The 13,485-nt window shown below is 50.1% G+C and overlaps 1 protein-coding gene across 5 annotated transcripts in view; it reads right to left on the bottom strand.

The window, feature by feature from the left end:
• HDAC4 (histone deacetylase 4) overlaps nt 1-2,429 on the bottom strand; it is a 250,122-nt gene extending 247,693 nt beyond the window's left edge. For all 5 annotated transcript variants that reach the window (XM_049614549.1, XM_049614550.1, XM_049614551.1 and 2 more), the window contains exon 1: nt 1,250-2,429. In XM_049614549.1, the coding sequence (XP_049470506.1) occupies nt 1,250-1,271 (22 nt within the window). In that variant the 5' untranslated portion in view covers nt 1,272-2,429. The remainder of the gene's footprint in view (nt 1-1,249) is intronic.
• Nucleotides 2,430-13,485: the final 11,056 nt, after the last annotated feature.

Genomic DNA, 13,485 nt, shown 5'->3' with positions numbered 1-13,485 from the left:
ATCAGAAGATGCTCGTAACATATTAAAATTGAGAAGAGAGCACAGAACCCCACATACGGAATGATTACACTCTTGTGAAATGTTTGCACCCACACCCCTCTATGTTTATACACAGGAACAAGGCACACCCCCAACTCAACAGCGGTGGCTCGAGGAGTGGGAGGGGGAGCCGGGCACCGCTCGCGTCTACCTTACACACTTCGATGCAGACTGCTTAATTTTGCTTTATGCTTTACAGCAATCAATACGCGAACAATTTAAATCAATAAAGCTTTCCTATCTAAATATAACCGGGAATCCTGCTCTTTGAGGCTTCTGGCAACTCCAATCAGAGCCAAAGGAAGGTGTGAGAATGTTCTGGAGCGATCCCAAAGGGGAAGACCCAGACCCTGACCCTCCACGTCCACTCTACTGGGCCAAGCCCCGAGGCACACTAAGAGAGGCGTGGGTGCCACAGCGACACTTAGCATCCGTCCGGGCGAGCCCCACCTCCTCTCTCACACAGATGCAAGACAGAACTGATCTCTAAGTGCCCTTAAAGACCACGTTGCACCGGAAGAGGCAGCAGGCTGGGCAGCAGACAGTGCTGGCTCTGGAGGGGGGTCGGTCCCGGCGGACAGGACGGGACAGTACCGCGGGCTCTACGCGGGAACACACACTGTGGCTCCGCAAGGGCAGAAGGAGAAGTCCTAAGTGCACGTGCCCGTGACACTTTGCCACTGACTAGCTCTGTGACCTCAGGCAAGTCACTTCTTCCCTCCGGGTCTGAGATTTTTAGGGCCCTGTGAGAACCCTGTGCAAGCCAGATGCTCCGTGCAGTGCCTGATACAAAGCACGGACCCAGGAGCGAGTCCCGTGGCCACCGAGACAGGTGCGGATCGGGTGCCGCACCTCAGACCCAGCCCAGGTGCCCCATCACAGAGGCACTCCCGCCCCACCAAGTCCCCTCAAAACCAAAGAAACTGGATGAGGAATTAACTCTCCAAATCACAGACCGGCCTAAATGGCACCTTGCTAACCACAAGCCTCCTCTCCTCGCATCAATGGAAACCACACGCCATTTTGGCTGCGTGCAAATCAAAACCAAAGACACGACCCCAAACCGCTGAGGGTGAAGAACCCACCACCTACTCTGCACTGGGCGGTCACAAACCAACAGTGGCCATGCATTGAGCCAGCAGCGGCCACGCGGTCTCACCTCGAAAGGACGGCCCTGCCATCTGCCAAGAAACAAAGGGCCGCGTCTTACCTGGATGGCTTTGGGAGCTCATTGCTAGCAACGTGCACTCCTTTAAGCGGTTCACAACGGCTCACAACTTCCACGTAAACAACAGCTCCAAAGAGCCCCCGAGTTCCACGGACACATACACGGACAGCAGCAGGGAGTGCTGGCGCACGGCCACGAGAACTCCCAGTCTTGCTGACCTCGCGTCGTAGGCCAGGTCATCCAAGAGGCGGGCTCTCAGGAGGTGACCTGTGTGGTTAGAGAAGGAAAAGCAGCGTCAGTGAGGGTGTGAAGGCTCTCATCCGACAGCAACAACTGAGGAAAACAACTGAGTTGGCCTCACGGATTTTACTACCGATGGTAAACGGTCTGCCGTGGGATCGGCTCTCCAGATACAAACCACCTGGGGGTTTTGTTAGTAAATAGGTGTGAAAACACGTTGTAGAGCAGCGGTGCTAAGCCTTGGCAGGATCGACGCGAAACATTTTAGAAGAAAAATCTACACAAGCCTGTTCCCACCATGTGGTTTTTCATTTGTGCGTACTTCCACCTGGCCCATCGCACAGACATCCATATCCATACACATCGTATCCGTACAGCCGTCCGTATCCAGACACCACGTCCATACAGACACCGTATCCATACAGACGTCCATATCCATACAGACGTCTGTATCTGTACAGCCACCGTATCTGTACAGACACCATATCTGCACATATATCCGTATCCGTGCAGATATTCGTATCTGCGCCGACACCATATCCGCACCACTGTCTATAACCACATAAACGCCATTATCTGTACAGACACCGTATCAGTACAGACATTCGTATCCTTACAGACACCGTATCCACAGCCATCCACATCTGCACAGACATTTGTATCCATACAGACACCTGTATCTGCACAGCAGTCCATATCTGCACAAACACTGTATCCATACAGACATTCTCATCTGTACAGATGTCCACATCCATACAGACACCGTATCCGTACAGCTGTCTGTATCCACACAGACACCATATCCATACAGACGCTGTATCCATATAGCCAAGGTATTCACATAGACATCGTATCCGCACAGATGTCCGTATCCATACAGACATCCATATCCACACAGACACCATACCTGTGCAGACATTCGTATCTGCAGAGACGCCATATCCGCACAGCCATCTGTATCCACACAGACACCGTATCCGTACAGACACTATATCCATACAGCCACCCATATCCTCACAGGCACCGTATCCGTACAGACTTATGTATCTACATAGATGTCCGTATCCGTACAGACACCATATCTGCACATACATCAGTATCTGCACAGACATTTGTATCTGTACTGACACCATATCCACATAGCCATCTGTATGCACACAGATACCGTATCGGTACACAGTATCCACACAGCCATCCATATCCACACAGGCACCATATCCATACAGACATATGTATCCGCACAGATGTCCATATTCGTACAGACGTCCATATCTGCACAGACATTTGTATCCATACAGACACCAGTATCCGCACAGCGGCCCGTATCTGCAAAAACACCGTATCCGTACAGACATTCGAATCTGTACAGATACTGTATCCATATAGCCATGGTATCCATACAGATGTCCATATCCGCACAGACATCTGTATCTGCACAGCGGTCCATATGTGCACAAACACCATATCCGTACATCCATATCCGTGCTCCACATTCCCCAGTCTACGCTCGGCTTCCTCACCTGACGCTGCACCTTCAGTAACTCCCCAAGTTTCCGCCTTCATCACGGCCACCTTCTCAGCTGATTTCCATTTTCTGATTATAAAAGTAGTAACGCACTCACCACAGCGGAGTATTTCAAGTTATCCATGATGCTGCCACAGAGGCCAACGCATGGTAAGGTTCGGACCTGTTTCCTTGCTGTTCTTATTTGCCCTCTGCCCACACAGACTGCTAGCTCTGTGGTTGTGTGTCTTATTCTCTGTACTGACGTTACAGCCAGGAACGGTGCGACTATCTCTCTTGGTAACACAGCTTTGAAGGCTGCTTCCTAGTCCACATACGGCCGGGGCTACCCCTCCTCACAACTAGGCTGGCACGTGTTACAAGCCACACTCATCAAATCCTCTCCCCAAGCCCAGTCTCCTCCATGAAACATAGCCACTTGATAGAAGGGCCCGGAGACAATTACAAGAACTCCTACCACCAACTGTTGGCTTCTGGGGTGGCATCACGGATGGTATCTTTAATACTCGCCTGTGACTGCATCATCAGAAAATGGAAACAAACTGGAGCGTCCAACTCTTGATTTCAGCTCAGGTCATGATCTCAGTTCATGAGATCAGCCCCGCATCGGGCTCTGAGCTGACAGCACAGACCCTGTCGGGACTCTCTCTCTCCCTCTCTGCCTCTCTCTCTCTCGAAATAAATAAATAAACTTAAAAAAGAAAAAGAAAGTGGAGACAAACTCAGAACGTGGTAACCATGGCAAGTCTCCTACTGACCCTGCCTCAAGGCCCCTCTGAGGCCTCTGTCATCTCTTCCTTTCATGATGTGACAGTTTCCTGTTCTTGATTAAATTATTCAAGGACCCTGTCTTTGCCCATTGCTTATAATCAAAGAATCTTAACCAGTCTGTCACAAGAAGTACCACTCTCCCAAGGCTAGCCATTTTGGCGGTTTCCATTACACGTTATCCATAACTCTAGGATTGAGAGCCTCACAATTATTGTTCTGTATCTGGTTGTTTCCTTAGAAAACACAGTAAATTATTTATCTCAGGTTCAAACTTTTCATTCCTCTCTTGACCAGAAGGAAACACCGTTGTCTTGAAGACAATGTAAATGGTTTGTCTGGCAAATCTCCAATGGCTCGGTATCCTTCGCACACAAGTCACAACTCGGCTGGGTATAAAAGTCTTAGAGCACACCTCTTCTCCCTTGAAACCTTCAGACCCTGCCCCACCCTCAGCCCTGCCCAAAACCCCACGTCCTGCTTAAGGACACTTCCTTCCCTTTGGGGACTGAATTTCAGTGAAGATGCTGTTGCCATTTTTCTGCTGTCTGGATTCCACTACAACATTTTGCTTTCATCTTGAAATCCAAAAAGGCACATGGTAAGAGTCCCATTTCATTTATTTTGCTCCAAACCTGAACCTTTCAATACACACAGGTCTCTTTTCTGCTCAGAATGCTCTTCAATTAGGCTTGGGGTACTGTTTTCGTTAAACTTGTTCTGGCTTCCTCGGAGACCCCGATCCTGTGCGGCTGGCATCGCCCTTGTCTCTGGCCTCTCCCACCACTGGCACATGTGCTGTTTACTCTGCATTCCTGGGCATCTTCTCAAGTATGTTCTCCACGGCAGGGCTATTTTCCACCCTATCACTTGGATTCCTTACGGCCTCTGATACAGGTTTTAACTAAGCCCCAGACTCCCTGTTCTCTGCCGCGTGCCTCTGCGACTCATTCCTTTATCTTTCCTGCCCAGCAGACCGCCTGCTCCTCACTGGGTGTCCCGTCTGCAGAGCCACTTCTTCTCCCCACCACGGTCTCGTCAAGTTTCTTTTTTTTTTTTTCTGATTTTGACTGTGAATCATTTTCAGAGGCATATTCCTCTTCTACATGCCAGGGTACCTCCCTATTCACCATATTCTGGGAGACCCCATGTGGGGATTTTCTGTTTGTTTATCCTCAGATGAGAATAGCTCTAGTCCAGACCCCGAGTTTGGCCAAAAGGCCGTGCGTACTTGTTCCTACCCCATCCTGCGTCTACTGCTTCTCAGAGCCAAAATCTGCTTCTTGGAGCTACACCTCTGGCAGCAGAAATACATGGTCCCCAGCCCAGTGCCCGGTGCCCAGCAGGCTCTGGCCTAGGGCAGTCTTGCCCGACTGAGATGCACTCTCTCTTCACAACTGCAGATTAAACAGAAAGCAGATATTTCTCCTACAGTACAATGTACAAGTTCTAGAAGAACCTCACACTCTGCAAAACTATACTGAAAACACCAGGACTTGTGAAAGAAAAAAAAAAAGATTGGAGTGGACTATTCAAAACTGCAGTTTGATAACCAGGCCACTGCAGAAATCAATAATGACACCAATAAAAACATTACCACAGGTTTTGTAAAAAGGCATATAAAGCTCCTAATAAATAAAAGGTGCTGCAAATGTAGAATTTTCTCTTTTAAAAAAAGGTGGCAACGGCTTTATGAGGGAGAATAAAAGGTAGAATTGAAGCCTCTGATTTATGGAATCGGGGACAAAAATGCAATCATGGGGAAAACCGGGGCACTTGGGGGGGCTCAGTCAGTTGAGCGTCTGACTTCGGCTCAGGTCAAGATCTTGTGGTTCGTGGGTTTGAGGCACACGTCGGGCTCTGTGCTGACGGCTCAGAGCCTGCTTCGGATTCTGTGTCTCCCTCTCTCTCAGCCCCTCCCCTACTCATGCTGTGTCTCTGTCTCTCTCTCAAAAATAAATAAGCTTTAAAAAAAATAACGGGAAAAACCATGCGACAGAGCACGTGGCCAAAAGGGGCAGGAGGCAGGGCCAAGGAGGGAACGCGTGCATACCACGAGCGCCACAACCCTCCTCCGTGGACCACCACGCTCAGCAGGAGAGTCCCTCACATTCAAATACTGTTCCTTGACGACAGAAATCATCAACATACAGAAAGACCTAAGTATGTTTTGACCCAGCTCAACTTGTGCACTACAGATCTCTTTCTCCCAGGAACCAGCAGCACTCGGGCCTTGTCACGGGACAGAGTGTGTACCAAGTGGGTCCAGTTCCTAGGGCTGCCACAGCACCGCGCCACTGACCACATGGCTTAAAACAACAGAAATTTATTGTTCACAGTTCTGGACGCATGAAAGTTCCACAAGTCTGCAGTCAAGGCGTCGGCAAGGCCACCCTCCCTCTGAAACCTGAAGGGAAAGTCTTCCTTGCCTCTCCCGGCTTCTGGTGGTTGGTTGCTGGCAATCGCTGACACTCCTTGGCACCCTGCCTTCGCCACCACATGGCTTCTCCCTGTGTCTCTGCCTTCACACGGCCACGTTCTTGTACGAACAGCAGTCATACTGGATGAGGGGCTCAACCCACCCAGTATGACTTCATCTCCACGAATGACATCTGCAACAACCCTATGTCCAAATGACGTCGCATTCTGAGGTCCTGGGGCTGGGACCCCCACATATCTTCTCGGGGAGGGGTCCCACGATGACACCACTCAGCCCGTCACAGCCGGTAGGCACCGCCCATGGGCTCTTCCTGACTGCTCCCACACCAGCCCGTCCAACGCTGTATGAACGAAGGTTCCAGAAGACAATGTGCCCCCATCACTTCTCAATGCCCTCATCAGACCCAGACCACGATCTATGTAGACCACCTCTTCCCGGAGGCCACCAGTACCAACGAGAGAGATCTGAGGCAGAGGCACAGGGTTTGACAAGCAGCTCCAGGTAGCACAGGGACAGTTGTCCAGTGTTCTGGAGGGTTTCCTCTGCACTCTCAGGTGAGCCACCGACCGCATCACCAGCCAGGTGCCTCTGGCTTCGGCCGCACCGAGCTTATCAGCACACTCTGTGCCCCAGGTCTCTAGCTGAAGCCAAAGAGGCCTTACCAGAAACTTCTAGTCAGCTGTTGGTCCACAGGACAGCATGATGGCCAAGAGCACAGGCTTGTGAGAACCAAGACTGCCAGAGTCCTGGGCTCAGGGTCTGATGATCAGACCACCATCGTAATATGTGACCCTGAGTGAGTTACTTGCCCTCTCTGTGCCCCACGTCCTAACCCACAGGAGGGGAAATGAAGACAGGAAAGGAGCACAGTCATAGAAGTAGGACTGACATAGCTTGGAGAGAGGAAGGGCACGCGCTTTGAACTGTAAAACAGATCCTCCCCAGGGATTACAGACCCACTATGCGCTGCTACAAGGAACCCATTTTAAGCATGAAGATATAAATAGGCTTAAAGTAAAAGACAGAAAAAGGTAAATCATGCGAATACTAGTCAAAAGAAAGCTGTGACAGTTACATCGATGTCAGACAAAGTAAATTTTACAGAAGGCATATCATCAGAAAAAGAAGATCACTTCACTATCTCAAAGAGGACATAACTGAAACATTTGGGAACCTGATCACAGAGCTTCACACACGAAGCAAAAATTAATGAAAGTGTAGAGAGAAACGGACAGATCTACAATTCCAGTTGTAAATTCCAACTCTGCTCTTAGGAACTGTGAGAACAAATAGACCCCAAACCAGCAAGGACGGAGAGGACCGCACCACAGGAGCGTTTCTAGAACACCACCAACAGAACTCGCGTTCTCCGTGTGCCTTCTGGGAGCACACAGAATGCTTGCCGACACAGACCATCTTTAGGGCCGTGAAACAAATCTCGATAAATTTAAAAGGACGTAAGTCAAACATACGAAGCATGTCCTCTGACTCATTCGAAACGAGGTATCAAAAACAGAAAGATACCCAGAAAACTCCCAATTATTCGGAAATCAAATAATACGCTTCATGGGTCAGAGGTCGGAGGGGAAAGTAAAGCAGACATCAGAAGCCATTTTTGAAGTGAATAAAAAAGAAAAGAGCACATATCAAAATCTGCGTAACTTGGAGGGAATCCATAGCCCCAAATGTCTACGTCAGAACAGGTTCAACTCCATGACCTCAACGTTCACCTTGAGAAACTATAAAAAGAAGAAATTACACCCAAAATAAGCAGGAAAAAAAGAATAACAGAGCAGAAATCAGTGCAATTGAAAAGAAAAAAAAAATACACGATGAAACTAAAAGCTGATCCTCTGAGACAACCCAATGGATAAACCTCTAGTTAACCTGGCCTGGAAAGATAAAGAGAAAGAAAGCACAAATTAATAACATCAAGAAGGCAAGAAGGAACTAACTAGAGACCAAACAGATATTATTAAGTGGACAGTAAGGGAATATCACAGCAGCTTTATGCCAATACATTTGACAATTTAGATGAACTGAACACCTCATGAGACCCAAGCTGCCGAACTCGCTCGAGAAGAGAGCCCACGACCAGTGTGTCTTCACGGCCACCGGACCCATCGGGGAGCCCGCGTGAACCACAGAAGGTAGGAACTGGGGCTCTGGGGTGCAGGCAGCTGAGAACAAAGGCACCTGTGTCAGGGGCAGGAGAGACGGACCGGGTGATCCATGCAAGCACAGGAAACTCCCAGAAGCAAACTGGGTGGCGGAGAACCTGGTGGAGACCCAGAGGCGGGAAGTAACAGGCAGTCCCCCTAAGACCCTTTTCGGAGACTCCCATCCCCAGGGGCCCCCATCTGCGGGGCCGTGTGAGTCCCCTTGGCCAGGGCAGGGCAGGACATGGCGACTGGCAGCCAGAGTGAACCTCACAGAAAAGGAGTCACTCCCCGCAGGAAAGCTGAAGGGCCATCACCAGGGGGAGGCAGGGACTGGGCAGTAAATGCCACAGAGGGCCACAGGGGAACAGGGGTCAGACGGTGGCTCCCTGTGGCCAGGACGCCAGGATCCCCCCCCAGTCGCCTACCTGCCCCCCACAGGACCCCACCGGGCGGGCTCCAGCCGGTCCGTGACGGCACACCTACTGGCCCGGCCGTGAGTTCCACGAAAACCAGCAGGACACGTCTGTCCCTTGCCACCACTGTCCCGTCGTTGCCAGGGGAGCACTGGGCGAGGAGGTCCAAGCCCCATCCACCCAGCAAGGCCACAGCGGGCTGTACGGCCCCGGGCCAGCCTCTGTGAAATTCCTGGGTTGGAGAAAGGCCACACTCACTGAAACTTCCAGGGCCCCTCATGGGACAGACTCCACGGGGAAGAAGGCTCGGTAGCCACCGAGAGCACTTCTAGACTCACATGCGTGCACACACACACACACACGCGCGCGCGCACACACACACACACACACACACACACACACACACACACACACGAGGGGCCCTGAATAGCCAGGCACAAGGCTCTTGAACTTCCTACACCTTCTCTCTCTGGGGCCCCGTCCCCACACCTCCGCGGGGCTCCCTCCAACTTCCTGGGCGCCCAGATGGCAGTCCCCAGCCCTCCCACACACTGGTCCCATCACCCTGCTGTCTGACACGGTCACTTGTTCGTTTTTCCACGGTCATTCCCGGCCACTCCAGGCTGGCTGGAGGCCCCACGACGCCAGAGGGTGTGGTTCACGGCAGGCGTGCGACAAAAATGTGCTGAATTCAATCAACTCTCCAAACGTTTTCCTGCATCCACCTCAGAAATCACCGCAAAAGGGGCTGAGCTCAGAAGCCAACTACAAGACCCACATCAAGATTAAGGATCGCGCCTGACAGGGAAGATTCCAGAAATCCATGCTCGTGGGCCGGGGGCTGAGAGAGGAAGACAGAGGAAGGAGAACCCTCGGGCCGCCAGAGGAGCGAGGTTACACGAGGAACGGGCACACCTTCAGGAAGGTGGCAGGACCCAGCGGAGAAAAATCCAGGTGATCAGAACCAACTCTTGTAGAGCTGGGGACTCCATTACACTCCCACCTCAACCCTACAAGGGAGGCAAGGCCCCTGCTCCCCAGGCCAAAAGGAGCGCCCAGCAGAGCTGTGGGACGTGTACGCCCCATCTCCCCCCTTCTCCTCCCCTGCCATGGGCACCTCTTCAGGTGGAAGGTTTCTGAACAACCCAGTGCAATATTCACGATATAAAAATGGACCAGGAGCTATTTAAATAAAATAAAATAAAATTCACGCACGATATAGTTCCTTTTATCTGGACGTAAGCATCTAACGACACTTCGGTAACTGTAAGCAGGAGAGAAGACTCTGTAATTCTGACTCACAGGCACCTTCAGAAAGACAGGCGCCCTGCTAACTGGACAATCTCTGACACTAAGCACATATTTATATACGGACTTCTCTTTATTTTTATTTCTGCTCCATACAGAATAAATGAAACGAAGCGCGTCACCACAGCTTAAATGTACGCTAATGTTTCCTTCACCAAAATGTTAGAATCTAGGATGACCTATAGTTCTCTCCTGCAGCTGCCCTTAAAAATCTTAGTTGACCCGATTTCACAAAATAAGCCATAAACCTTCCAAAGAGTAAAAGTCTTAGAAACTAGAAATCCTTAAGGGAACATTCTTTTCAAAATCTTATTAAGTGGCCACAAACAAATGTGGCCACTCGAGGAGGACATGCTTCCCCACTCACCACGTCCTCTGCACCCCGTCACGTGGGCAAAGGATGGCCACAGCTCAAAGTCCGGGCCCCTCCCCACCCCGGCCCCGGCCTGCCAGGTGGTGGGAGAACAGCAAGCTGTTAAGAGACCAAAAACAGAGCCAAGAGCCACTCAGTACGGAGCAGCCTACGGCACCCCAATGCAGGAGGGAGGGCTCAGATCTCACCCCAATGCAGGAGGGAGGACTCAGGTCATCGGCTGGAGGCGTCAGAGAGCCAGCCCCTGAATCGGGGATGAAGTCAGGACACCCCTCTCACCGCGTCCATTCAACACGGCAGTGGAGACGTGAGCCAGGATAACATGGCAAGAAAAAGAGGCAAAGGGCACAAGGACTGGAAAGGGAAAAGATACTGCATTATACACAGACAGTATACTGTGTCCACAGAAAACCCCCAATAACGCACCAATAACTCTTAACATTCCTACCTACTCTTCACAAGATCGCTGGGTACGAGGTCGATATACAAAAACTATCGTATGTTTACAGACCAGCAAAAATACAAATAGAAAATAAGCTCTGAAAAAAGATGCCATTTACAATAGCACCCAGGATCGGCAAATATCCAGGCCCAGATCTGCCCAAGGATGTGTGAGAACTTTGGCCGCTAAGCTATGGAACATCAAACGCGAGATCTCAGATCTCAACAAACGCACACCACACACGTGGACCGGGAGACAGCTGTGGCTACGACGTCCACATCCCCAGACTGAGTGGTGGTCAATGCAATCTCAATCCCACCAGAATTTTCTTGAAACTGGATGAGTGTATTTTAATTTTTACATGGAAGTACAAAGGACACGGAACAGCACGCCTGAAGGAAAAGACAGATACAGAGGAATTAAACTACTCAAAACCCAGATTTACTATAAACCTAATGTAATTAAGGCGCTGGTATAAGAACAGGTAAAACAAGGAACAAAATATTCTAGAATAGACTGACACAAAGACAGTAACATGATTACGGCAAAGGCTGCACTCCAAATCCACAGGGAAATGGGGTCTTCCGCGGACAAGGCTTGGGCTCCTGCTACGTACATGGAAACAGAAAAGAGCCAGGACCCAGGCAGCACCCCGCCATGGATATTAGCTCCGGGTCAGACAATGCCTAGCCTAAAAGACAACAAAGACAATTATCTGCAAGTAGACAAAGATTTTTTTAATTGATCTTTAAAAAACACGTTTAAAGAAACTGACAATAGTGGAAAGAAAAGGATACATTTCACTGCGTCAAAATTAAGAACTTGCATTTATCCAAAGACCAACAGAGGAAGAAAAAGGCAACCCAGAGAGCAGAGGATCATCTGCCCAGCGCACACATCCAACAAAGGGCTGGTGTCCATGATCTATTAACAACTTGTATACATCATTCAGAGAAAGGCAGACGACCCAGATAAAAAATGGGCAAGAGATATGAACAGACACTTTTACAAAAGAGGATTCCAAGTGGCCAATCGCCACATAAAGAAGTGCTCGGCATCTGTGATCACAGGGAAATGCAAATTAAAACCGCGAAGGGCATATTACAAATGGCTAAAACTTAAAAGCCGTGCAGAACCCAGTGTTGGCAAGGATGTGGAAGGACTGGAGCTCTCATATCAGCCACGAGGGTGTGGACGCACCACGACGAGGGGAAATGGCTTAGTGATATTACCTGTTCCCCAGCAGAGCCACTCCTACGTGCATACCCAACAGAAATGCACACAAAAAGGACACAGCAGCCTGTCCATGACGGCCAAAGCCTGGAAACCTCCCAAAAGTCCATCCACAGCAGAATGGATAAATTGTGGCATAATCCAACATAGAACAGGTAGACGAGAGCAAACTCCACCTATGTGCACAACACAGATGAATCACACGAACAATGCTGGGCAAAGAGCCAACAGACACACTGGAGAACAGGCCGCGTGCTTCCATGTGTATACAACTTGGAAGCAGGCAGAACCACTCTGTGCTGTTAGAAGACAAGACACTTGCCCTTGGGAGTAAGTGGTAGGGAAGCAAGTGGAAGGAGGAAGGGGGGCTTATACAGGTATGGGTCACGTTGCTTCCTAAACCAAGTGAAGATCAGTGAGAAAGTCACACACCTGAACCCTTCTGGCTGGGAGGACAGAGGGAGCGTCAGCTACTCAAAGACCATCTTGCACCAAAGATCCAAAATAATACCCATTCCATTCGGACTATCGTACTTAGATCTTCTGGCCAGTGGATAGATATTTTATGGTTCTTGCTACTATGTTCTTACAATCAGCACATACACAGGAAGTATTTGCCAAATTACCCCTTCCTGAGACAATTAAACCTCACAGAAACGGGACAGGGACTCATCCTGATGACACAAGTACAGGATGGGCAATTCAAGCTGACGGAATGTACGGAAGTCCCACGAGACCCCAGGTCAGGGTATCAGGCAGGAAAAACATCCATGAAATAATTTATTATTTTCTTTTTTTGAGAGAGAGAGAAGAAAGGGCACGAGTGAGGGAAGGGCAGAAGGAGGGAGCGAGAACCTTAAGCATGCTCCACAATGCGGGGCTCGATCCCACGACCCTGGGATCATGGCCTGAGGCACAATCAAGGCAGAAACACTGCCAGCGAGCACCGCCAGGTCATCGGGGTCTCACCCAAACACACACTCGAGCTCACAAGGGCACCTGCGTACACAAGCACACACTCGTACACACAAACACAGTTGCACACACACAAGCACACATGTATGTGCACACAAGCACCTGCTCGTGCACACACACACTGGTGAACACACACTTGCACACACACGCACGTGTTCATGCACACAGTCACATAGTAACTCAAGCATACACAGAACAACTACCTATCAGGAACAACACAACACCCGATTCTGTCTACAAAAGAAAATAGCCTATGGGGCGCCTAAGAGGCTCCGTCAGTTGAGCATCCGACTTCGGCTCAGATCATGATCTCACGGTTCGTGGGTTCGAGCCCCGTGTCGGGCTCTGTGCTGACAGCTCAGAACCTGGAGTCTGCTTCAGATTCTGTGTCTCCCTCCC

The sequence above is a fragment of the Panthera uncia genome, assembly GCF_023721935.1.
Source record: "Panthera uncia isolate 11264 chromosome C1 unlocalized genomic scaffold, Puncia_PCG_1.0 HiC_scaffold_3, whole genome shotgun sequence".
Taxonomy (NCBI): domain Eukaryota; kingdom Metazoa; phylum Chordata; class Mammalia; order Carnivora; family Felidae; genus Panthera; species Panthera uncia.
Note: the sequence above shows the minus strand (reverse complement) of the source record. Positions and strands in the feature narration are given on the sequence as shown.